Below are 27,331 nucleotides of genomic sequence, written 5' to 3' on the forward strand. Positions count from 1 at the left end.
TTGTTTTTCCATTGGGCTGCAAAAGAGAAGCGAAAGACAACTGGTGAGCACATCTGCCTCACAGTTCTGCAGACCGCGATTCAAATCCAGTCTCGTCTGTGTGGAGTTTGCATGTTCTCACCGTGCCTGGTAGGGTTGTAACAGGGTACTCCGGTTTTCTTCCACATTTCAAAAACGTGAATGACTACTTTCACCTTGACCTGATCATGTAGACAGTCAGTCGCAGGGCACATTTGACACCATTACTGATCCCACGGTGCCCGCACCAAAGTTAGGCGTGTGTACTGCTACTCCATCAGTGACTTGATAGGTTGATTGAATACTCTAAATTGCCTGTAGGTGTGAATGTCAGTGTGAATGGTTGTTTGTTTATTAGTGCCCTATGATTGGTTGGCGACCACTTCAGAGTGTCAAGATCACCGGGATAGCCTCCAGCACACCTGCGATCCTTGTGAGGATTAGGGTTGGCCCTTTTTTTAATTTGAATGATTCCTGAATGGATTCTGGTTCTAAATACTTCTGAAGTTTATTTTAGGAGGCTAAATGAAATAGTTTCCATGTTTTAAACCCCAAGTGACATGCCTATAAATATTCTAAAATAGATATTGTAATGAAAAATACATATAACATTATTCACTTCAATGTCTACACAAAAAAATAAATATGAGCGGAGAGCGTGTCATCCATGCGCAAAGTTGCAGAAGTCTCACTCGACATCAAAGTGGTAGCCATATTGCCTGCAAGGTCATCAGCAGATGTCACACGAATGGGCACCTGCTATGGGAGAGGAACAACAGGGATTTTCGGATTTTTCCAACGCTCCTTCTGACACGGACGTTTTTTTGGAAGAAGAGAACATCTCACAATCGAGTGAAGTGACCGTTACAATATTACCCTATCATTTTGAGCCACATTTAGATGATATGCGGATCACTTCAAACTAACAACACACTCGAGGGAAAATATGGCAGTATGTAGTGGACTCAGCCGCGAGCGATGAACACCGTGGCCTGGGCGACGAGCCGATTCCGGCTTCGGCCAGGGTGGCTCATCGTGGCGCCGAGCTGGGGTGGGTCATCGCGGCACCGCGGTGGATCATTGCGACACCGAGCTGGGCCGCTTTGTGGCATTGTCGTCGCTCGCCACTGAGTGCGGCAACGTCAGCCCTGCGGCGATACAAATTGCGTTACTCATCTGATGCCATGCTATTTGCTATCTGGTCTCACCAATCCATTGAATTGCTGCATATTTATGAAAGGCACAAGTTTAATCTCAGTTTCATTGGTTGTTTTCATTTTTACAAATTACTGTTACACAATTGAAAAATGCCAAAGGAAAAAACAACCTTGTGGAGTTGTTTAATTTTCACAGAGCGGGTCTCACGGATCAATTCAATTCTTTTTTGTCCATTTAATCCTCTGTTGACCCATGTTGTATTTTTGCACATGGTACTTTAGGGCCGCTTTTCCAGTTTACCGACTTGGTATTTGCAAAACTGGTCATAATTTCAGATAACCTGGAACCCTGCTTGGTTAACAAAAGGTATGGGTACATACATTTCATATTCGATTATAGGTTTATCATAACATTTCTCATCTACTATAGCATCACTGATACTCTTGCTACGAAAAAATGCAAAGATAGAGAAAAAATAAAAAAAAAAATGAAACAGTGCTGTGTCTCAAATGTTACTTCTCAAGTCAAAGCAAAAAAAAAAAAAAAAAAAAAAAAAAACGTTCTCCGAAAGATGGCTGAGTTCTGTTACGTTGAGGCCACAGTTCTCTTGAAATAAGACATTTTGAAGAACAATACTTGAGAAGACAGCTTGTCCATGATGCAGCCAAGTGACTGGACAGAACAAAAGATGACTCACGTCACTGTGAGGCCACCTTGTGCTGGGCAACAAAGTAGTTGAGTGTGGATCAACACATTGTCTCTTAAAGTCCATCATTTATCCACTCTAGATATGTACGTACGTAGAAATCCAATCAAAATGTTTCTTTTGCTTTGTCTGCCAGTTTATGGTGAACTTCCCCTCCCCATCCATCCATCAATTTACTGAGCCGCTTATCCCCACAAGGGTCGCGGAGTGTCAGAGCCAATCCCAGCAGTCATCGAGGAGGAGGGGGGGTACACTGAACTGAACTGGTTGCCAGCCAATCGCAGGGCAAATGGAGACAGACAACAGTCACACTCACAATCACACCTAGGGGCAATTTAGAGTCTCCATTTAATGTTGCATGTTTTTGGGATATGGGAGGAAAACGGAGTGTCCGGAGAGAACACACTCAAGCATGGGGAGAACATGAAAACTCCACATAGGCGGGGCCGGGATTGAACCCCGGTCCTCAGAACTCTGAGGTCAATGCTCTACAGCTGCGTCACCGTGCCGCCTTTGCCTATTCATTCCATTTTCATTTGCCCTATTTATGTGTTGATTAAATGTTAATGAAGAGGGGCCTTCACAGGGCGCTCGCAGCTAAAGGGCACACATCGTGTGTGTGATTGGATTAGTGAGTGTCTTGGCGAAAGTGATTAAATACAGCAAGGCTGCTATAACTCATGCACACACACACACACACACACACACACATGCATCTCATCGTTATGTGCGTGCTTTTATTTGAGCCATCCTGTCTGCTTGAAGCAAAGCATTTAAGGATGGCTTACTATTGGGATTAACCTCAAACTTAAACCTGAGTTTTGCTGCCCTTTTAGAGCGACAAATTTACTACGGCATGAATAAACGGGAAATAAACTTGAAAATGACAAGGAGGAGGGCATGTGACACAGTGCTGTCATGTCAAAGTGAAAAGGTAAGAGGAGCTGCCTTTAATTTTGTTGGATTCACATCCAGTGGTACCCTGAGATATGACTTGACGAAGGTTTTTTTTTAGTTACAAGCAGTCGTTCGGACAATATCTAGCTTTGACTTGGGAGCACAAACTGGAAGTACGAGCCCTGCATGGGGGCAGTTGCTCAACTCGCTTTAAATCAAGTAGCAATTTAGAAGATGGTGAACAGTTCTTCAAAAAAGAAGTTCCAAACTCTTCAATGCCCCTCACAGTAGAGTTTTGTTGTCAAACTAAACATAAAAAAGAGAATTAGACACGTATTTAAAACAACCACATAACCGAGATAACCTCGAAAGGCTAAAACATTAGCCACAAGAGCTACTGGTTAGCATCCATATAGCCATGTTTTAACTTATTTGAACACAAAAAACATGTACAGACTGACAACATAAAATTACCGCCAGGCATATAATCTTTATCATCTGCAAAGAAAGGCTACTATTACTTGTGTAGTGAAAACCGGAGACTGTCTCCATGTAGAGCCTATCCAGAATGAGCAGTGCAATGTGCATTGAATGAAATTGTGACAATAAAACGTTGATTTCTTTTCAGATCTATAATACATACACAGTACATGTTTTCAGTGCATCCATTTTCTTTACTGCTTATCCTCACAAAGGATTGCAGGCGTGCTGGAGCCTATCCCAACTTTCGTCAAGCATGAAGCGGGGTACATCCTGACAACTGGTTGCCAGCCAATCGTGGGGCTAATATAAACAAGCAACCATTTGCACTCACATTCACACCTATGGGCAATTTAGAGTCTTTACTTAACCTGCCATGCATGTTTTTGGGGTGTGGGAGGAAACCAGAGTGTTCAGAGCAGTATGTTTTTATAAAGTGGAATATTATAGTGACATTTTTCTCATTTAAAAACTACATGTTTAGTTGTTTCTTGGAGGATGGAAAAGATTTCCATTCGTTTCAATGGGGACAGATGATTTGATACACAACCGCGTTGAAGAAGTATATAATTTTTGATCCTCGGGGTATTTTGTCAAAAGCAGACAAGCTATTAACAAACCTAGCAGTTGCTTTAAATTGTACGAGGGGGAAAAATGTAGTTGCTGTTCTTCCTGACTTAAAATGTCTGTAATAAGTCAGTGCAACAGCTCATCAAAGTGCATGAGCTGCATCACAGCATGAATAGTTTATGTCCCAGGCAATTATCATTGAACCCTAATTTTCCATCATCCGTAAACCTACGACGTTGTGTGTTGTGACTGTCAGAAGAAATTGTATGTAGAGTCGGGAAAAATGTCTACCTGGGTGTCAAGGTGATATGGTGTCTGATGCCTGAAGTGTGCATTTTCTCCAACTCGCCTGTCGCTGTTTTGTATTCACAGGGAAAAGGAAAACATTGATTTGGGAGTATTCGTAGAGTTATAAAATGTCCTGTATTCTCGCCAGTACAGTGTTGGCGGAAAGGATGCGAGCACAGGGGAAGGTTATATATGACCACCCAAAAATGCCGCAAAAGCATGATTTTTCAGCATCAACATGACATTATTTGCAGACTTTGGCGGACCTTGTTCAATAAAGCGGCGGTCCGGAGATAGTCACAAGGCCTTGAGCTTGACATCGAATAAACAAAGGATGACGTTCACTTTCATACCTCACTCTAAAACAAACATAGTATGCATTTTTTTCCAGAATTTGACAGTTTCCAAACTTCATGATACCGTATGTCTGCCATGGTGGGAAGCACGTTATTGTTGTACTCTAACTTGTTTTTTGTATGTTTCTGTCATTTACTTGAACATTTTTCACTTTATTACTTTCTTTGTCAAAATGGGCTTTTTACTTTTTCAACCTCCATGGATGAGGGAACAATTTTAAAGAGATGTAAATAGTAAAGAGAATCTCTGTGGTTGAGGTCTTGATTGACTGATTGATTTGTTGGTCTCTTAGGAACATATCGGGCCCTATTTTTGTAAAAGGCGTGAATCCGGTATGGGAGGCAGGCCAAATGTGCACCAGGGGCGGGTTTGACTAGTGTTGGTCATTTCGTAGAACTGCGCAGACTGGCGGATGTGACAGTAGACAGTCTGCACCACTCTGGGTGTGTTTACAGCCAGTTTACCTCATTTGCCACTAAAGTGGCTCCTCTCCTTCCCTTTAAATGTGACGGGATGACAATCTCGACAGGGACATAGTGTATGATGAATATGAGGCTTCATCAGAGCGATCCAAGCAAGAGTAGAGCATTGTCACTGCTCTTGGCAGACAACGTATGTACGTTTATTAAATACAGAACGACCTGGTGATAACCGATGGTGACTTGAAAACAATGTGTCCGCTGACATGCCAGTGCACCGATCAAATTCACCAAAATTGCGTGAAACCAGCTCTGGGAAAATATGGATATGGTCTGAGATGTAAGTTTAGACTGCCATCAAATGTCAAACTGTCAGGTGCATGTGTATGGATATACTCTTGCTGCACTGGAACACCCAACTTGGTGCAGACTGGTCACCAACATTAGCAAACATGTACGTAAGCCATGCACTTACGCTAAAGTCAAAATCTAACAGAATTGGCGCCCCAGCGCGGATGTGCCATCTACAAAATAGAGCTCATAATCTGGGTTGACAGTAGATGTTAGTCTTTTCCCCATTTGAATGTAGTACATGTGCTTCTGATGCATTTTTTTTTTTTAAACTAAAAACATCTACAAGCCATTTATTTTTTAGGGTAATGTTTCAAGATGCGTTAGAAATGATATTAATAAGCATTTTGGGAACATAGTTTGTGGTATATTTACTGTTTAAACTCACTAAAAGGCAGTTCTAAAGATTTTTAGGGGTCCCTTTGCAAGCAATTAAAAAGTTAATTTTCCACAATGTGTCTCCTTAAAGGCTGCACAATGCCACTGTGGCGTAAAGCGAAGATGAAAAGGACTGAGTTTTTCAGCTGACAAATTTGAAAGTGTCCCTCCATCACAGCGCCTGTTACATTTTCCACTTCTCTACTTAATGGCCACACACTGCTAGTTTAACTGTCACGGTGCCTCCAGCCTAAGTCATTGCTGGCCTTTTAACATGCGGGGAATAACAATGCCAAGCATTTACAAGCAAAACACCTTATTGTTGTGCAGCCTCCAGGTCTCAACTGTCCAGGTGTTCCTCTAAGAACCACTGCACAAAGGGGGAATCTGACTAATAGGAAATGGTGCGCTGGCAGACTTCAAAACGGAGATGTAAATGAAATAAATTATGTTGTAATCCATTCACAAGTATTTAAAAAACACCTGGTTGTTTGTTTAATAGGAATGGGCTTTTTAAACGATTTGAATATTGTCAAATATATATATATATATATATATATATATATATATACACACAAACTACTCAACAGCAACCATTTAGCAAGATCCAACTCTTTAGACACTGGACCTATGTTCTCAGATGGTTTGCCTTAGTGTGATGGTTTGCCTTAGTGTCTTACTTATTGTCCCAAAAAAAACTACACTACATAATGATGGAATGAGGGTGTGCTAATAAAATGTTTATTTTTAACAATGGTATGATTAAGTATAACACATAAAAAAAATTATTTATTAATTTACCAACATATTCAACAGTGGATGCAGGCTCAGTATTTGACTGCTTCCCTATTCTGCACACTACTTTGATACTGTGCTTATCTAGTCTACAATCGAAGCTTACTTGCTTAGGAACTAAATTATTCACCATGGCATTAGACTCTATTATTAATCTTGGTGTTATCATTAATTATAAATCAATAAAAAACATTTATAAATAATTTGTAAATAATGTATGTGGACTCAACATTTGGCAAGCACAAACTATTTTAGTACCAATGAGTGAGCTAATAAACATTTGTTAATAATGATGTTATCAACTATGAACTATGAAATAATAATATATAAATAATGATACTTTCCTTTTTTAAAAAAATCTACATTTTTATTATTATTTTTTTCCAACAATGAATCAAGTCTCAATCAACTAGTGAGTACATCCTCACAATTCTGAGGCACCGGGTTTAAAACCACCCCTCAAGTGTAGAGCATTCTTCCCATGCCTGCATGGGTTCTCTTTATTCTGGTTTCCTCGCACATTTCCTAAAAGCTGCATGGTAGGTTACTCGAAGACTCTAAATTATACCCAGGTGTGGATGTACCCCAGCACTCGCCCTAAATCAGCCGCGATAGGCCAGCACACCCACAACCCTGGTGAGGATGAACTTTCAAGGAGTGAATTGATGGATGGATCGTCTCACTAGTGGGCAAGCTCAAACTACACTGACACTTCAATTTATTATCTTGTAAAATAAATGTGTCCTTATGGCAATAAGACTTATGATGGTGTATTTATTGTTGATAATGATATTCTAATCCTAAACATTTTTCAACAGTAAATTTACTCATGCTATTTGGCAAGATCAAATTACATTGGGAATTTTATGGTGATTATATCCTACAATAAAGGCACACTAATTATGAGCTTTTAATGATTAATCTGTTAGTAATTATGCAGTGAATTATTCATAAAGCAATAATAAATTATTTGTAACTGCTTGTGTGTGACAGTTTACAGTTAGCCATTCTGTCAAATGTCCATTCCTACAGCCAAAAAAGTGTAAGGCATAAATAATTTATAATTTACGCCCATTAAATGAACAAAGCCGTGGCACAAAGTCTGCTCTCTATTTGGCAAGTAAAGCAGTGGCACAAAGTCTGCCCACTATTTGGAAAGCAAAAAGGGTGACCATCATAATTGCTGATGAATTTAGCAACAACGGCTTCTTAAATCATTCATTGGTGAAAGCTTCCATCAGGGAATCCTGGATTTGTTGACGGACATGGCAGAATTTGACAAAACAGTAATAGTTCGCCAACTTTGACACAAAATTAATCATGAAAATGTGTATAGATCATATCTGGTGAAGCTGACAGCGTGACGGAATGATGCTTGTGATGTGAGCTCCATGTACGCTAGAAATACAATACATTGAAAGTGCAGGAAGGACTTCAGTTCACTGGTCTGGTTCCTTTTTTTACCCCCATGGGATTATTTATGTAAAAGCTGAATGCAAATATGAAAAGACGGCAATTTAAGGCAGGCCACGTGCGTGAATGCACAACACAAAGAGATTGCTAGAATGAGACCCGTGTTGAGCAATGTTTATTTTCATTCCAACTCGCCACCCCCCGTATTTGTGTGATTTTATGGGTGTTAAGGCAGCCATGCGGGAAAGGACAACAGATTGTTCGTTTGCTATGAAAAAAAAAAAGGGAAACAAGTTAATGTACACCATTTGTACACTTTTACTACACTAGACAGACTGCCCTTTTGAGCTGTTACATCCTATCCAACGGCAGATAAGTGACGGAGAAGCCAGAATTTCAATTGAGCACTTTAGTAATGACACACTTTATAAATCATCATTATGGACACTTACTTCTAAAAGCACCCTTTGGGGAAAAACTATGAGCACTAAAACTCTATGCATTAATGTCTGTGAACTCCATACAAATGTTACGTTGAGCTGCAGAACTAAATGGCAAACTTGAAAGTAATAACAATAAAATAGAGGCCACTTCGGATATGAATTTGATCTGTTCTGTAACCACACTCTTAACTCAAAGCACTCCTGTCTCTAATCATCTTTCCTCAAAAAAAAAAGAAAAAAGAAAATGCCAATTAATGTTCACTAATTAATGGTGTAATGTTAGCGGTGCCTGTCATGGCAGCAATCCCCAAACCCGTTGGAGCGATAAGGAATACCGTTGAGCTGAAGAAGGAGCCCTATCAGGCTTTTTGGCCTGTGGGGGACAGGAGGCAGCTGGTGGGTAACAGCTGCCCAAGTGGAATGAAGATTTGGTGGTCGCTGAGGCAAAAACTCGGACGCTAGAGGAGTTAAGTGAGACCATGGAGAACGACTTCCAGACGGCCTCAAGGAAATTTTTTCCACCATCTGGCTTCTCAGAATAGGGAAGCAGTCAACACTATGTATAGTGGACAGCGGACTGGTAACCTCAATTCTAGAAATTGTGGATCAGTGGGCCACATACTTCGAAGAGATCAATTTCACCGGCACACCTCCCTATGAGGAAATAGAGTCTGGGGACTGGGGGTGGGTTCTTTATCTCTGGGGTTGAGGTCACCGTGGTGGTTTCAGAGGTCCTCTGTGGCAGGGTGTTATGAGATCCGCCCTGATGTCCTAAAGCCTGTATATTGAGTGCCTGTCCTGTTTGAAACACCTCTATGACATCACATGGACATTGGGGAAAGGGGCTCAGACTGAGGTGTTGGTCTCCCTTTTTACAAAGAGAGATCACATTCCTCACCCTTGTAAATAAGGTCTATTCAACGGTTCTGGAGAGGAGGGTCTTTCAGAAAATCCAGTCTCATATTCAGGCATGTATATTTTATCCTAGTCATGGAACAGTAAGCCAGCTCTAAAACCTCAGCAGGGTCCTCGAGAGTGCACTGCCATTCTCCCAACCAGTCTACATGTGTTTTGTGGACTTGGAAAATGCGTTCAACCATGTCCCTTGGGAAGACCTGGTCTAAGTGTTCTGGGTGTATGGGATACCATATTGCCAATGCTGATTTTGTACATCCAGTATCTTTTATGGGCAGAATTTCTAGCCACAGCTGGGGTCCTCAGGGGGTCCAGTTTGATGACATCAGTATCGCATTGCTCCTTTTTACAGATGATGTGGTTCTGATGGCTTCATTAAGTTATGATCTTCAACTCAATACTGGAGCTGTTTCTAGCCGAGTGTGAAGCGGCTGTGACGAAAATGAGCACTTCCAAATTTAAAGTCATTGTACTCACTCATAAAAGGATGGCACGCCCTCTCTGGGTCAGACGAAAACCCGCCTCAAGTGGAGGAGTTAAATTATATCAGGGTTTAGTTCATGATTGCAAGACGAATGGAGCAGGAGATCGACAGGTGAATCGACGAACTATCTGCGGTGATGTATCGGTTTCAGCTAGACTCACTTACAGTATTCTAATGCTTTCGTAGGTTGGAACAAGTTCAATTTCTATTTTAACACCAAAAATACTAATTAAAATGGCCCGAAAAGCACACTTTTGGATTTCATTAGTTACTAGAAGTCTTGGACAACAGATTCCTATCCTTCACATGAGTTTAGAGTCGTACTTTTCTAGAAAATTTAGTTCGACTTTCGGTTCTACTGAAGTCTTCACTGACAAATAGAGAGAATTACGTCTGTAGAAGTGATTACCCCCAACTCCACCATACAATTTTAATAAGGATGTTTATTCTTAGATCTAATCATCCAATCTGTAAAATACTCATATGCCAATACTACATTTGTGCTTTTAATAATCTATCTCACTTAAGGCTGTCCAGATTGCACGGATTAAGTGCAGTGAGACATGTTTTGCCTTGTCCTTTCGCCTTATGCAGACTATATCGTCTTAAATTACAAGTTCTCCAGCACCAGTTCATTGCCTACGACAGAAAGCCAAAGCTAACAACTGAAACACTCACGCTGCACGATTGTCAAAACCAAACGAGATGAAGACAAGGGGCTCTATTTTCATGGATGAATCTGCAGTGGGTGTGCAAACGCTGGTGTATCCTGATTTTCATGCAAGCACAAGGCTCGTTGCATGTTGCTGCGACAAGCTCGGACTCAAGCCTAAAAATGAAAAATTGTATACTCGACTTTGATTATGTATGAGGGTCAGCAGAAATGAAAAAGAGACATTTCTCTTGAGACTGATTACTTATTGTCACATAAGAGTGAAATTGAACTTAACTTTAAATGATATTTTCGCCACTTGTGGATTTGGAATGTTATCACTAAAAACAAGTGTAGCGACAAAGGAAAACACTTTTGTTGATTGTGTGTGTTTTGATCTATGTCCAAATTTCGCAGCGAGAAAGGAATCAGATTGGCAGTGTACATCCAGCTTCAGTAAGAAAAATATAGTCCTTCAGACACTTGGCTCCACACCGACTGCAAATTGACAGCGGTGACCTCGATACTGCTGGAACGACCATCTCACTTACAAGTACTGCACGTCATAAGGTGAGAAAGAATGTAACACAAGCTTGCTTGTATCGGTTGCGCTGCTAAAGGCACGCGCTGATGCAGCCTGTGGTGGAGCCTTCCGACCGCACTCAGCCAAAATCTGCCGGCATCTGTGACACCTCCGGAGTGTCAAACCCGAATTAACGTCCACTTTAGTTACAGAATGACTCTCATCCACTTTTCCTTATTTATGTTAGAATGCCATATGTGACTTAGCTTGGAGCCTGATGATATGACACCACCAGCAGACCATTTTGGAACTGGTTGATAAAGGCTTGATTTACACTCCAGGTCCAAGTACCCCATTTCAATTTAATGCTGACGTCTGATTTTCCATATCCAAGTGCATTTCACATGACAGACACTCCGTACTCACGAGAAGTTAGGGATATTTAGCTTTCAGGTATAATTTCAGGAAAAAATGAAACTGTGCCGCAAAGATTGAGCTCTCTACCTTTCCAACTTAATGTGTCAGTTCTTCAGTTGTTGTTCTCTAACAAGGAACAGAACAGCAACGAGTTTTTGATCCAATGAATGGAAAAATGAATTTGCTTGTTCACTGGGAATTGGCATTGAAAGAGTCCTCTTCATCATTCTGTTCCTACACCTAGCAATGGATCAAAAATACCTTGTGAAGCTTCAAACTGAATGTTCTCTAAAGGAATTGGTGACTTAGCTTAGGTAGCTTCATGATTTGTATTCTGGCATTTATGACCGAAAAATGCGCAGCATGCTCTGAAAGGCTGTTTTTCGCTGTTAAAAAAAGTTACAAACATGAATATTTCCAAAACCAAAGCTTTTCGGTTGGTTCCAAAGGCTTGTATGTTGTGTGGGGGAGAGTTCTATAGAAAACATGCATAAAATGGCCAAGAAAAGCATCCCATTTGATATTATAGCCAAGTTTAGGAAAATGTGCGCGTCAGTGCGAGATGCTGACCTTTGAGGACAACTGTCAGTTCATCTCGCAGGACAGCAAAGGTACTGTATCTCGGGCTGGTCTCTGGGATAATGTTCTTTTTGAGCCACCCTCCGCAGGCGTATTGGTAGAAGTTGTCACAAGGATCCAGACTGGCATCCATGTTTTCAATCAGGCGAGCCGCTGCATCCAGGACAGGGAGAAAATGTATGAATCAGTCAATCATGAAAATGAGAGAAAATACTCAGTTTGACAGAACACAACCTCAACAGCCACAGCATATGCACAATCTAATGACAGTTTCCTTTCCAATGCCCCTAATGTGGTTTTGCTATAGGAAAGAGGAAATAAAATGTACAATTCGTTCTAAAAGAGGTCGGGTACTTCTCTCACACAAGTTGACTTGAGTCGGACATGGGTGACCAATTTTATGACTTTAGACTTGGCGGAAAATCTACTTGACTATGTTTTCACTTGATTTTGACAAGAAATATGGCTGGACTTACGATTAGGCAAACACAGACAAATGCCTGGGGCGGTGAGATTTTCAAGGGGCTCAAATAGCTCATAAACGATTGATAAAGTTTTCTTTGATCTGAAGCAAATATTATTGTTTCAATATTGATTTTCATCCTTAAAATCAGAGCTTTTTCTTCTTTTCCTTTCGGCTTGTCCCGATAGGGGTCGCCACAGCGTGACATCTTTTTCCATCCAAGCCTATCTTGTGCATCCTCCTCTCTAACACCCACAGTCCTCATGTCCTCCCTCACAACATCCATCAACCTTTTCTTTGGTCTTCCTCTCGCTCTTTTGCCTGGCAGCTCCATCCTTAGCACCCTTCTACCAATATACTCACTCTCTCATCTCTGAACATGTCCAAACCATCGAAGTCTGCTCTCTCTAACCTTGTCTCCAAAACATCCAACTTTGGCTGTCCCTCTAATAAGATCGTTTCTAATCCAATCCAAGCTGTTCACTTCAAGCGAGAACCTGTCATGGTCCTGCTGGTCCAGCCCTGGCTGTGCAGGTTCCCGCGCGGCTGCGCTGATTGGGAGGCGCAGACCTGCGCCTCATGCTGGCTGATTGGCCCGGTGTATATAGGACCATGGGGACGACTGGTCCAGCGCCAGATCAATTGCAACTCATGCCCCGTTCCTGCACTCCCATATCTACGATCGTGAACCTGTGTGTACCGACCTCCGCCTGTTCTCCGACCGACCCCGTAAGCCTGACTCCTTTGATACTCATGCCTGCCTTGATCGATCTCCCGTGTACCGACTCCTGCCTGCCCGCTGACCTGCTCTCTACGCCCGACGTCCTGACTAGTGCTGCTGCACCTGACTGTCTGTCCGATCCCTGACTTTGGAATAATCAACGTTTTTCCCGATTTACCTCTGTGTCTCCTGACTCCTGCATTTGGGTCCGACCTCAGCATCTACATTTCTGCTACCTCCAGTTCTGCTTCCTGTTGCTTCTTCAGTGCCAGCTTCTCTAAACCGTACATCATGGCCGGCCTCACCACTGTTTTATAAACTTTGCCCTTCATCCTACCGGAGACTCTTCTGTCACATAGAACACCAGACACCTTCCGCCAACTGTTCCACCCCGCTTGGACTTTCTTCACTTCCTTACCACACTCTCCATTGCTCTATATTGTTGACCCTAAATATTTGAAGTCGTCCACCCTCGCTATCTCTTCTCCCTGGAGCTTCACTCTTCCTCCTGCGCCCCTCACATGCATGTACATATATTCTGTTTGACTAATCTTCATTTCTCTCCCTGTCAGTGTGTGTCTCCATCTTTCCATCTTTCTAATTGTTCCTTAAAATCACACCAAAATGCTTAATATAGTGTGATTATTGATTGCTGCTGCCACCGCCTCTCTCCTCGTTTAAAAGACTAGTCCATCTTCTTCCCTGCATGTGCAAACTTGCAGCAGACAAACTTGGTTGTGAGTGGGAGGAGAGGAGAGGAGAAGGCGAGAGGAAAACAAACAATTTATATCAAAACTACAAAACGTTTTTACCTTTTTCAAGATGATACTGATCGTGTGTGACTGACAATGACAAGAGTCAGCAGCAGTACCACTTCTGTCAGTGTCAGCCGAGGAGGATGTAGTTGAGATAAAGTAGAGAATAACTAGAGTGACTCTTTTCATTATGAATAAATCGTTATATGTGTACATAAATGTTGTTACAGAGCAAGATTGTATGACTTGACTTCTGAGTTGCTTAAATCAAATAGTAATTTGACCCAATTTTCTTGAACTTTACTGGGTAAATGTACTGATTTGAATAATTTTATAAGGTAATCATTTGATTGTATCAATAGCTGAAAATAACACTGGATTTAAGCATGGAAGGCTTCCTATGGAGCTGGATGGATGGGTATTTTTCACTTAGTGTACAGCAGTTAGCAATCTCAAGGCTAATTTCTAATTCGTCTCTTTTTTGTTTCCTTTTCTCCTGACCAAATCTAGTCACTGCTTTCCGTAGTGCCCCAAGTGGTTGGACGAGGTTCCACAGTATATATGTGTAAGTGAATCTGTATGTGCATGTGTATGTGTGTGTGTGCATGTGCATGTGCATGTGCATGTGTATGTGCAAGTGTATGTGAATGCATGTGTATGTGCATGTGTATGTGTGTGTGTGTGTGTGTGTGTGTGTGTGTGTGTGTGTGTGTGTGTGTGTTTGTGTGTTTGTCTGGTGGATGGCAGTACAGTACACCAGGAAACTCCTCATATTTAATGATGATAATTAGTTTTTACCCAATTCTGTAACAAAAAAAACAACAACCATCCAAGATCTTGGACTGTCCAGTATTCAAGTATTTATTTCACGGTCATACTGGATTAATTTTGGGTTAAAAACTTATTGAATTCATTTCCAGCCAATGAATTGTTTCAGATCGAATCATTCTAAATGAACCAATGCCATCCAAGGATCTAATCAGCAATCATGAATCGTGATATGAATAGAATCGTTCGTCAAAGGAATCGTTACACGTACATTCATCGTAAAGATTACTGTATCTTTCATACTGTGCAGGTAACTACATTTCAACATGTTGTGGGACTACAAACTAAGTTTGAAAGACTGTTGATGGTCCTTCTTGCAACTGTTTTTGTAAGCTACAGAGTTCAAACTCTTCTATGTCCATGTTTCTACGGCCAAGTGTGATGAAAATCTGACGGTTAATTTGCTCTCAGGATGATCAGGAAAGGGATGGCTCAACCAGATGAAATCATTAATTCTAACATGTCAAATTTCAGGAAGAAATCTCTGCAAATGAGAAACATGCAGGCATTTTTCAACCCAAAAAGTAAAGGTTTTCCTTTTCAAAGTAAATGCCTTAAATATGGCAGAAAATCCTTACCGATCCTAATCAATTCTCTGGTGTCTCAAGGTCTTCAATGGTGCTAAAAAAAACTTTTTGGGGGAAAAAACGTTCTAATTCAGCATCATGCATTTTTAATTCCCACATGTTAAGACTTTAACTACATTAAATATCTCTTTCACCAAATTATCATGAAGCTAATGCGCATCACTGATGAAGGTCTTTTCGAAAGCAGATGGATGTGAATCTTCACAAATTGTGCTCGCGCTGAGGATTAAACATTTTCCCCTAAACGTGAGGCACTTGAATGTATTTGAAGAGTTCGTGCTAAATAAACAGCGTTCAGCAGGGTAAATACGGTGGATTTGTTTTCTCTTCTGGAGTCAGTCAAGCTTTTGCCTCTTTTGTTGTTGGCAAGAGTCGTGTGCGGGCAAGACAAAAAGGAGACAAGAGGAAGGAGCCTTCCTCCTCGTCATCTAACAGGGCTGCCCGATATTTGTCTTGAGGGTTAGACCGGAGGACTCAGGGATGTGGACCACCAGCCTTTCTTTTTACCGCCTGGCACACAAACACAATGTTTCACGCTCTGCTGGTACAGTGAATAACATACATATACACAGGTCCACTTGAAAACAAACTACCCTTTTTTGCCCATCAGACACAAATAAACTAATAAAACACGCACACATGGTGAAGATCATTTTGTTGTTGGCTGCGTTGCATGTGGATTTGTTTAGTCGGGAGTTCCCGCTTCATAGGAGTGTCCAACAAATGTTGCAGAAGTAGGACTTTGATGCACAGAAACGCTTCCACAATTTGAAGCACCAGTCGTGTATTTGTCAAGATAAAGTTGTATATTTCAGATGAGCAGACATCTGCTGTGTTTCGGTTTCTCACCTCATGTACGATATTGAAGGGATAAAAGTCCAGAAATGAGAGAAAATTAAGACAAATGACTTACCCGAACGAGTGCAGTCAGCCGTAGTGCAGATTTCGTCTGCGGGGAAACACAAAAACAATTCATTGTAAATATTTGCTGTCAAGATGTCAAAATATGAATTCACATCCCTTTCCTCTTCCAGAGACTGTAATTTCACACACTTTCATGACCTCGAAATGTGCACACTCAACAAGACATCTTTTGCTTGCCCAACATGAAAGATTATGCACAATATATGTATTCACATGAACAGTTTGAAATACAGTACATAAAAATACAGGAAATCTAAACATTGCACTACTTTGCAATTATTGGAGTATTTTCCCTTTTTAAGGTGAGAGGGAACTTGAAATACTGCCATTTTACAGCATAATGAGTTTTATTTAAAAATAAATGTATTTTTATATAATTCTTATTTATTCTTATGGATTGTTTAAGCATTTTGTTTGTGTTTTTAATTTTAACATGTTGGAAAATTGTATATCCTTCTCTCGCGCTAATAATAGTGTATAAATACTGTTTTCAATATTCCAATTAAGGACAGCAATCCTCATATAGATTTACAAATAAAACATTGTTTGTCATTATCACAACACCATTACTGTCACTAAGCGTGTGTACATTGTGGTGATTGCAGCTCAAGTTAGAGTACTTTTCATTGCAATATATAACCAACTAAATTTTAAATAACGTAACAAGATGCACAGTGGACTAGTGGTTGGCATGTCTGCCTCGTCTGGGTCTGAATCCGACTTTCCTGTATGCAGTTTACATCTTGGCGTCATTGAGGCTAACATTGATACTTAGGTATTACTGTGAGTGGGAATGGTTGTTTATCTATGTGCGCCCCGTGATTGACGGCCGACCAGCCCAAGGTGGACCCTCCCTTGAACCCAAGGTCCGCTGTTATAGGCATGCAAAGGCTCACCTGTGTACTGAAAGAAAAGTCGACTAAATACACATAAAATGGACACTACACTCCAATTAGCTAGTAACCACTCCAAAGTCAGTTGGGAGTAGCCCACCTAATGAGGACAAGTGCTCTAGAAACTAATTCAAAATATGAAAGGAATATTATACTTTAATTGATAATTAAATGCAAACGGTGGGCTCAGCTGGTAAAGTGTTGGCCTGACAGTTCTGAGGTCCCTGGTTCCATCCCGGACCTGCCTGTGTGGAGTTTGCATGTTCGCACTCCAGTTTCCTCCCACATCCCAAAAACATGCAACATTAATTGGACACTCTAAATTGCTCCTAGGTGTGATTTTGAGTGCAGCTGTTTGTCTTTATGTGCCCTGAGGTTGGCTGGCAAACAATTCAGGGAGTACCCCGCCTCCTGCCCGTTGACAGGTGGGATAGGCTCCAGCAAGAAAATGGATGGATGGATAATAATTAAATAATTATCTATTAATGATTATTTCATGAATAATGAAAAGTGATTATTATTATATTTTAATAGATTGGATTTTGGATCCGACTGTAATGCCCCAACAATACTAGTAAAGTTAATACTAGTAAGATAGCTATAGTCCTTTGACCAAATCTCATGTTACCAAATATGGGCGCCATTATACAGTGCAGCTCGCTACTAGAGTTGTTGAAAAACTTGGCAAAAGGGCCTTCACTGATCTGAAGCAGTTTATTTTGTTGTGCTCTAGTGAAGAAACGTCACGGAGACGTATTCATTCAAAGTCAAGTGGGACATGAGACTTTTGCACAGTGAACTTCCCGCGTTCTGCACCAGTGCTAGTACTTTTGTTCTCTGCTTTAACAGTGACCTCTGCCCAGCAGGATGTGTCGCCCCTCTTCAGTGTGCTCCTTCAAGCACTGCATCGAAGGGAAGGTTCGTGCACACGGAGTTTGGTGTTTTCTAATGGGAGCCTGGCGGGAGGTTTAGGATTGGAGGAAAACTCACCTGTCTGCAGAGTGGCAAAGACGATGATGAGGGCCACGACAATGATGAAGAGCAAGGAGACGACAGCGATGAGACCGACCTCCAGAGAGGTCCAGCGGGGCTTTTTAGCCGATTTGGGGGCGTTGTTGTCGGTCATGGTCAGAACTTCGCCTTCTGCTGGGAGCTGGATGGAATCACCTGAAGAAAACACCCACATATAATCAATTGACTCTGAAGCACCGACGTATAGACCGATCAATCAACAGAGAGGACTGACCAATCCACCGACCTAACGAGTCATGTTCTCTGACCTCTATGACACACAAGATGGCGTAACAGCGTGCAGAGCCTCCAGGATCACAATTACAGGTTGCTTAGATGCTAACATAGAAGCCAGGACTATTAGTGAATGTTGCTCATTTAAAGTCGTTTATATACACTCCAGTTGAGGTTCAGCGTAAAACTAAACAGAGTTACAACCATTCAATGTTCAAATACGGTACTGAGTTTCTTTTGTTTCGTCTTTCATTTTTATTCACAAAAATCGTTAGCTCAAAGATGACGCACAGTGAATGAAAATAATCTTTTAAAGATGGCACAGTAACTGTTGGCCGCGCGTGGCACAAAGAATGAAGAAAGCGGTGTAAAAACAACGGATTCCTCCTGCTGCTCAATAAACAGCTTTGTTTTCTTCTCTGGGCCAAAGTAAGAACTTTGCAAAGTTTGTGGAACAAGCAGGAAAGTATCGCTGCAGACAATTAATCTGTAATCCCCCTCGCACATACTCTCGCAATGCCTGCTGCCCCGCACACACACATACACGAACTGTTGTCACGAGCACACCGTGGGTCTTTCCATGTGTTGACTGAGATGAGAGCAGCACACAACCAGAGGACAAAGCCTCCTGGCTTCCTTTGAACAAATAGAAAGACTCACACAAACACATACAGGCAGACTACTACGGTATAATTCCATAACCCAGTACATCAAACACAAAAGATGAATTTCAAATCCTATTTTGTATGTATCAGCGACTATACTACAGACTGGTGTAAAGTCAGCATTGTCGTCCGTGTAGATAATTGGTCTCATCGGTCAAACTCAGTTTTACAACTGTCCCAACCGGGTTTGAAGGATACAAACGGAACACAATGAACTATTTTGCACGGGATGAGAAAGTATACTTAGTGACTGTCATGCTTTCTGGTTTTTATTTGACTGTTTCATATTCATAGCTCAATTCTGTTTTTCATACAAATATTTACTGTACTGTGCTACCATTTGAATTTACAAATAGAAACGGAACTCCTTTGTTTACCAAGGACCTCCTGATACTTTCAGCATTTTAGTTCCAGGAACCAGACCCAGTTCTACGGAATGCTAGTGAACCCCCCACACACACAACACTGGGCTTGCCCCACAACCCTAAAAAAAAATTTTGGACAACGCCAATCTCCCATCGCCTATTGATGAAATAAAATGGACTCAAAATTTCTTGGACAAACCCTCCCAATGACAACCCCAGGCTGCACAGATGCAAATAAATAATTGACCTATGAAAATGTGTATTTTAATTGTATGAAATAAAAACCAAGACATTTGTTGTCAGGCAGTTTAGGATGGGTTAAGGTCAGGATTGGGGTGAGGGTGGGGTTCGTCGATTAAAACGAATAATGCCAAACTTCAGTCAGTTTTTTTTTTTACTCTTGGCAACCAGTCAAGCATGTTCTGCCAGGACACAGCAGCCAATCCTAGTGCAGGAGCGTGTGGGATTATTAATAACTCATCAATAGTGTTTTGCTTGAAGAAAAACGGGCTTTCCTAAAGTAAAGCTACATGGGGAAAGGGAAGTCCGGGTATCCCTGCTGAAGCAACTTCCCCCGCGACCTGACCCGCAAAAGCGGTAGATAAGGGATGGATGGGTTTAAATGCAAAACATCCAATTCGGTTTTATTTTTTACTTTGACAGTACACTTCTACTGGGAGTGACATCAAACAGTTTGAAGCCACTTTTTTGATCATTCCACACACAACCGAGTGGAGGCTTTTCATGCAAAGCTCGTCGTCCTTTTTCAAAAGCGCTCGTGTTCAATAAGAGACAAACAAGGAAATGAATTCAAACATCCTGTGCAATCTGCCTGGCTGTGCAGGAGGAGGGAGAGGATGAGGACGTCGGATCTTTTTGACTTTATTTTCTCGTCTGGAGGCAAAACACATAACGGTGACAGCAAGGCGTCCCGCAGCTGTAGTGAAACAGTGTGTGCGTGTACATGTCAGCATCAGCGCGCATTGTTCCCGCCTCTCCATCCTGATTCATTGCATGCCAAGAAATGAAATGCAGATGGAATTAAGTTTATACCAACAGAACAGTGAAGACACAGTGAGGGAATGTGCAGAGAGAAAGACAACGATGGAGGTGGTGTACAGACCAAGCGGGACTCGGACAGGCACTAAATCATGTTTAAAGGCGACGGCTTCACACTGGGCTGAGGCATGCACGGTATGGGTGTTAGGGGCCAATCAGAACACGTCGCTCATTCAACAACATCACCATCACCCAAACTCACCAATGTATTTTTACATAGGAACTGCACACATCGGAACCTCCAAAGTCGAAAACAATCTGATCAACTCTGAGCTGTAGACTTGTAGAATTGTTGCAATTTCATGAAAAGACTCTTCCCCATACTGAGTTGTTTGTGAAGTAATTTGGTTCAGTCTGAATCAAAGCAAACAAAATAAAGCAAACCTCCTTACCATAAGTAGACGGCTTATGCCTGACGCACAACAAACAACACGGCTGATCCCAACTGAGCCATGTGCGAGGTCAAGCAACTAGTTTTGACGAGGGACAAACTGTCAGCCACTACTTTTGCTTTGATCCAAATATGAATTATCGGTTAAGAGTGTGTATGTATATATATATATATATATATATATATATATATTTTTTTTTTTTTTTTTTTTTTTCATGTTTACCTGTGGCTAGCAACCAAAGCTGTTACTGAAATGCAGTGTACAGCAGTTACTGAATGGAGTGACTGATTAAAACCCGCAGCCTCACAAAAATATCCACACTTTCTTTGAGGGTATCCACTTCTTCCTTGACAATCACCCCATGTTTTTGTGGTTCAGTAATAAAACAATGCAGTACGGGATATTGTATGTGGCGGCCCAAAACCTACCGTCATTTCTCGAGTATAATGCCTCCTGAAGTAAAATGCCCACCCCCAAAATGGACCTATAAAAATCAGGAAAACCCTTCCACCAATGTACAATGCGCACCAACAATTTGCCATTACTTACATATTTGGTTAGGTTTGTACTTGTATTGTTTTTCAACATTAACAATAATGTGCATATGCTGATGTAGCGGTAATATAATCTCGGGACAGGCCACGCTTGTCCTAGTCCCTGTAATTGTCAGAACCAAATCCGTCAACCAACTAAAATCAATGCTCAATGATGGCACAACATTTTATTTATACTGTTGACACATATTTCAGTCTTAAAAATACAAAGTCTTTAACATTGTTTATTAAGCACTGCATTAAATATTTATCCATAAAACGTTTGTGCATAGTGCAGTTTATCCACTACATTACACATCCTTGGCCAAGCCTTCAAAAGAAGCATCTGACTCATCTCCACTCTGAAAAAGATCCATAGTAGCTACCTTTGGTGCATCGCTGTGTAACTCATCATTGATGACTTGAAATGTTTTTTTAATCCCAAGAGTTTGGGTTGCGCAGGGCAACCTCTCCCCCTCCGTTCGGTTCCAATCTGTAGCATCTTTCACAATGGCGTCAGGTGGGTATAAAAACAACGTGAGCTCAAAATACACTGAAACGAGCATAATGGGCACATTTTTTTAAAAAAGCAAGCATTTCAATTGTGTGCGTGCTCCCGTTTTTTTATTTTGTTTGTTTTTTGTAATGTCCCCATGACGCTCGTATTACATAGTTTGAGCTCACGTTTTTATACAGACCTGAAGCCATTGAGGCCAGTTATTGTTGTTTCGGACTGCGGCGCGACTTCTGGGTTTGCGGCATCATCGGCACGAGTGATGACACATTTCTTTGAAAAGCATCTGCACAACTAGCCATTGTAGTCGACATTTGTTGTCTTAGTTTAAGTTCAAACATAGTCATGGGCAGTTGTTTCTGATCTTTGGTGCAGTAGCAACAGGCATGCTATGCTAACAATCGTAAAATGCAAGCTCCCCGGAGGAGCTCTGAGTGCTCAAGTTGGGGGCGCACATTACCGTAATATATATAAATGTGTAAGATATGACATCGAATATCATATTGAAATGTATATGTATACCTTTTTACCATGCTATCTTCCTGTATATGACTATACAATGTGATTGTAATATTTACTTTTTCATGCATACCTAAATATATTAACTTTTTGAAAATATTTTGGGAAAAATTTCTGCATTGTTTTCAAGAAATTACAGTAATACATGGTTGTATTTTTGCCATTGCAGCACATCAGTCAATGGGGGTGCTCAATTGCTTGGTAAGCAGGTGAGAGTCACCAACTGTAATTTTTTTATTTCCGCGATCATCCACTTCGATCACACTCAGTGATGTTTCTCAGTGTGTGGTGAGGCATAAATGTAACACTTAAAGTGTGCCGTTTGTTTGTCCACTTCACTGGTAGTCACTTACATACATGCGGCTACATATTAACAGTTCCTCGGTGAAATCATTTCAGATATGTGATTGAAAATTCATTCATGCAGTGGCATCAGAAAAAAAAAACAGTAGGACATAACACCGATCATCCTTTAGATGCTCACCCAGCAGAAGTCTCACATCATTTGCTGACATCTCATGTGATGATGCTGTAAACGCACAAGTCCTGTCTGGCTTGTACATATTACAGACTACTAAAGTAGGAATACTGAACTAATCAAATCAGGGGCTTCCAAGTTTGTACAGGCCAGTGTGTCATTTGAAACTATTATTGGGTGGTACGGGGCAAGCGTCAAACATTAGTCACATCATTTGGAACACTTTGTTTTTTTACACGGACCTCAACAAGATAACATATATACTACTGTAATTGTAAGGTGAATTCGGTTCACTTTAAGAGCATAAATTTGAACAAAAACCTTTGCTAAAATGTAATTGGGCTTATGTACACCCATCCATCCATCCATTTGATTTGAACCCACGTCCTCAGAATTGTGAGGCAGTCACCCACCGTGCCGCCTGATGACTTATCCATCCATCCATTTTCTTTCCCGCTTATCTTCACAAGGGACGCGGGGAGTGCTGGAGCCTGTCCCAGCTGTCAACGGGCAGGAGGCGGAGTACACCGTGAACTGGTTGCCAGCTCAATCGCAGGGCACATAAAGACAAACAGCCACACTCACAATCAGGCCTAGGGGCAATTTAGAGTCTCCAATTAATGTGGCTTATGTACAGTAAATTGTCCTGGTTAAAACCTTTAGCAAACGTAACTTACTAGGATATTCACCAATTGGGAGGTGTGTGAAAACAACCATACGAATCCTGGACTGAACCACAATAAGGTAAAATTAATCATGTTAATGAGGCACAGAGGGTGAAGATAACCAATCAATGAGGAGGAAAGCAAAACAAAGTGAGTCCACAGAGGACCGGTCAGCAAAGTTTACGGCAATACAGTTTATATTTTATCACGCCGATGGTTTTATCTAAGGAGGCCCCAAAGTTTCCACGTTCCCTCTGTTTCTCTTTCTGTGGCCGTGCCTCCCAAAATACCCAAAACATAATCACTCCCCTTGTCTCGTGGGACCTCGGCAACCCCTTCATAATTAAAGCCATCATTCATTACGACACCTAAAAAATACCCATACACCCCTCCCAACATACACACGCACGCACACATTTTACAGGCTAAATCATTGCGAGCCGTGAACATGTCATGCACTTAATTGAGGAGTTCTAATAAGCACAGGAATGTGGCCTAGTTTAACTTTAAATAACACCTTCTATGGCACATGTGGCTTTTAGCGCCTGCTGACTAATATGAATCACATCCTCCAAGGAACGGTAATGGGAACATTTTTCGAAGGTTTGTCGCATTAGAAGAGTCGACTATATATGGTCGACTCCAAGAACGCCATGGTGCAATGTAGGTTAAATTAAAGCAGGGAGGTCAGAAACAGACGAGGTTGTGGAAATGGGGCCAAGAGTGCATCTTGTGACCAAAAGAACAACCACAGGTTCAAATCCCAAGGAGAGCTCTTCAACAAATGGCTCCTCACATTTACGGTTGAGGCGAGCAAGACACTTAGCCGTAAAGATGAGGGATGTGATTGTGTAATGGGTTACACACAGAGGTCATATTTCAATAAAAGACATGCCGTCGAGAAGTTTTATACAGGAACAACAAGCAATAATGTGATTTATTATCATTTTAATACTTTCGCATACACGATGACCTTGTCAAAACAATCCACGTTTAACCTGACCTGCCAAAATAAATGAAAATGCTTCAACATGCATGCAAGGACAGGAAGTGGCAATGGCATACTTCGAATAGCCTTTGCCAACACGAATGTGATATGTGAACAAGGGTTCCAACGCAATTACATTTTTGATCGTGACTGACTGTCTAGGGTATTTTTGTTTGTGAAACTAAACTTTGCACTGTGGCTGTTGTAAAAATCTGTAATTTATGTTTTGTTTTATGTTTATTTTGACAGTGAGCTTCAACTGGGAGTGGGAGTTTCTTCACTAACTGCCAAAAAAAAAAAAAATCGCCCTATCAACGGCTCATATCTCAAAGGACGTATTAGTCGGATTCCAACTTACCGCTGCATCTACTCTGAAACAAGCTGATTGGTGATGTGTACACACTAAAGGCCAAGGACAATGTTAGGTTAATGTAAGGATAAAATGATACTTTTTAAAATGAGAAACGCACATGGGAAAAATAATCTACAGTAACTATCCAAATATTTTACCAGACTGACAATACTCTTTAAATAAAAGTACCTAAAAGTTTGGGAATCTATATTGTAGGTGTTGATGATGCCCATTGTTCAATTCTACAAGCAATTTCCAATAGCTGCTCTGAAGCTCTATAAAACTTTTATGTTATTGTACCACTTGATCGAACATCTCAGTTGAATAATATAACTTCATTCTATATTTGACTTTTTCACAAAGGTTAAGTATACATGACAAATGAATGAAAAATGGGGAAATGCATATTCAGGATAAGGCTTTACATGGTCAGGATTTTTGGGACGAATCAGGGACTTTAAAAAAAAAAAAATATATATATATATATAATCGGTCCAATCAGAAGTTGAAGGAATGAGTATTTACAGTGAAGAAAATAAGTATTTGAACACCCTGCTATATTGCAAGTTCTCCCACTTAGAAATCAAGAAGAGGTCTGAAATTTTCATCAAAGTGCTTATCCTAAAGAAAAAAAAAATGAAAAAAAAAATGGACAAAGCTAAACATGACGATTAATCTCAATCGGAGTGGAGCCCCATGCAAAATATCAACCTCTTTCCCTCAGTCAGAGCATTGAAGATGAGTCGTGGCTGAGTCTTTCAACATGACAATGACCCGAAGCACACAGCCAGGAAAACCAAGGAGTGGCTCCGCAAGAAGCATATCAACGTTCTGCCATGGCCTAGCCAGTCTCCAGACCTAAACCCAATAGAAAATCTTTGGCGGGAGCTGAAACTCCGTGTTTCTCAGCAACAGCCCAGAAACCTGTCTGATCAAGATCAGAAGGTATGTGTGGAGGAGTGGGCCAAAATCCCTCCTGCTGTGTGTGCAAACCTGGTGAACAACTACAGGAAACATTTGACCTCTATAATTGCAAACCAAGGCTACTGTACCAAATATTAACATTCATTTTCTCAGGTGTTCAAATACATATTTGCAGCTGTATCGCACAAATAAATCATTAAAAAAATCATATATTCTATATATATCATCTATAGAACTTGCAATATAGCAGGGTGTTCAAATACTCATTTTCTTCACTGTAAACGACCTCTTCGTTTACGCCATATACTTGTGTGCTTAACTGTTCAAAAAATAAATAATGTATCTTTGTTCACCTATTTATGCCAGGAGGAGAATCTTGCATCTCATTCATTGTACAAATGCATTAATATTTGCTCGTTGACAGATTAAAGCCTCAGATTTTTTCCAGATGACACGGATACACGTAGCGCAAAGTCTGTCTTAAAATGCTCTGTTAAAGCCAGCGCCCATGTAGGTAGCAGTCGGTGATCATCTAGTCGAGTCTTAATCTGTGACATCATCCCTAATAAAACTGGAAGCAAGTGCAGCTCGGTGAAGAATTGTGAGCAAGGAGAAAAATAACAAAGTGAGAGGTGAACGAGCATTTTAATTTTAGGCCCCCTTGTTTTTTTTTTAGATGCCCACAATAATAATTTTATGCGCCACAATATTATTTTTACCTCTTCTGTTTCAATTTTTACGCTCGTTTCTGCGTAGTTTGAGCTCTTCTTTTTTTTTAATAGCTACCTGACGCCATAATCGATAACGTCATTGATCAGCTCTATGAATTATGACATTAAAATCAATCAGACATTCAGGAAAAAAATGCCTTTTGTCCACCGACTCCGATCAGGCCGATGAAATCGATGTAAAGTCTATTAATTATTACAGACTGAATCAGATCTAAAGCAGTATCACAGTGTGGGAATCCATGCTCAAGACGACACCTGCCGAATGCTCCATCTGAATTTGTTCGGCATCAGCAACTCTGTGGCCCTCCAAAACATTTAATTTAGTTTCACACCCCATAAAGCTTTTAATCTTGGGCACCCTCATGCCAGCACTGTTACATGAATTTTGTGGAGGAAAATATCACATGAGAGTAGGGGGGGGGGCATAAATGCTGTCATTATATGTTTAATTGCAAGCATCAGGGAGGTGGCACGCTCCCAAGAGCGGAATACCGAAATTTGGGCTTCTATGCTCAAGGGGATCTCAAAAGTGTACCTGAATAGCATCTTTGCAGTTCTATAAAACCGTTCAAACTACTGAACACTTTTAACCTGTGCCCCCCTATGAATGTACTGTAATTTTAATTTTTTTTTTAAATATTTGTGTACTTGTATCAGTCCACTGGCACACCCCCAATAGTGTATGCATCAGTTTGGTGTTGGGGTTGGCCACTGCCCCAATCCTTCAAGAAATTCCCATTTCAAGAGCATCTCTGCAGCACTATAACACTTTTTATCAATCCTCACATCCCTTAAGGCCTGTTGCACACTGAACGAATGTAATTGGAGTGGAACGTGGCAAAATTCTGACTGTTGGTGACTTCGCTGGACACCAAGCGACTGAACAC

At 41.0% G+C, this 27,331-nt stretch overlaps 1 protein-coding gene across 4 annotated transcripts in view; it reads right to left on the reverse strand.

Annotated features, from left to right (window-relative positions):
- LOC133505117 (neprilysin-like) overlaps positions 1-27,331 on the reverse strand; it is a 59,067-nt gene that overhangs the window by 22,782 nt on the left and 8,954 nt on the right. For 3 of the 4 annotated variants that reach the window (XR_009796152.1, XM_061828061.1, XM_061828062.1), the window contains exons 2-4: positions 18,005-18,181; positions 16,111-16,146; positions 11,835-11,996 (exon numbers count right to left, since the gene is read on the reverse strand). Coding sequence is in view for 3 of the 4 variants with exons in the window: in XM_061828061.1 (XP_061684045.1) it covers positions 11,835-11,996; positions 16,111-16,146; positions 18,005-18,181 (375 nt within the window). In the remaining variant the exon portion in view is untranslated. Of the gene's footprint in view, positions 1-121; positions 214-11,834; positions 11,997-16,110; positions 16,147-18,004; positions 18,182-27,331 lie in introns of those variants that run through there. The other variant, XM_061828063.1, reaches the window with a different exon arrangement.

This window comes from Syngnathoides biaculeatus, chromosome 8, assembly GCF_019802595.1.
Source record: "Syngnathoides biaculeatus isolate LvHL_M chromosome 8, ASM1980259v1, whole genome shotgun sequence".
Taxonomy (NCBI): Eukaryota; Metazoa; Chordata; class Actinopteri; order Syngnathiformes; family Syngnathidae; genus Syngnathoides; species Syngnathoides biaculeatus.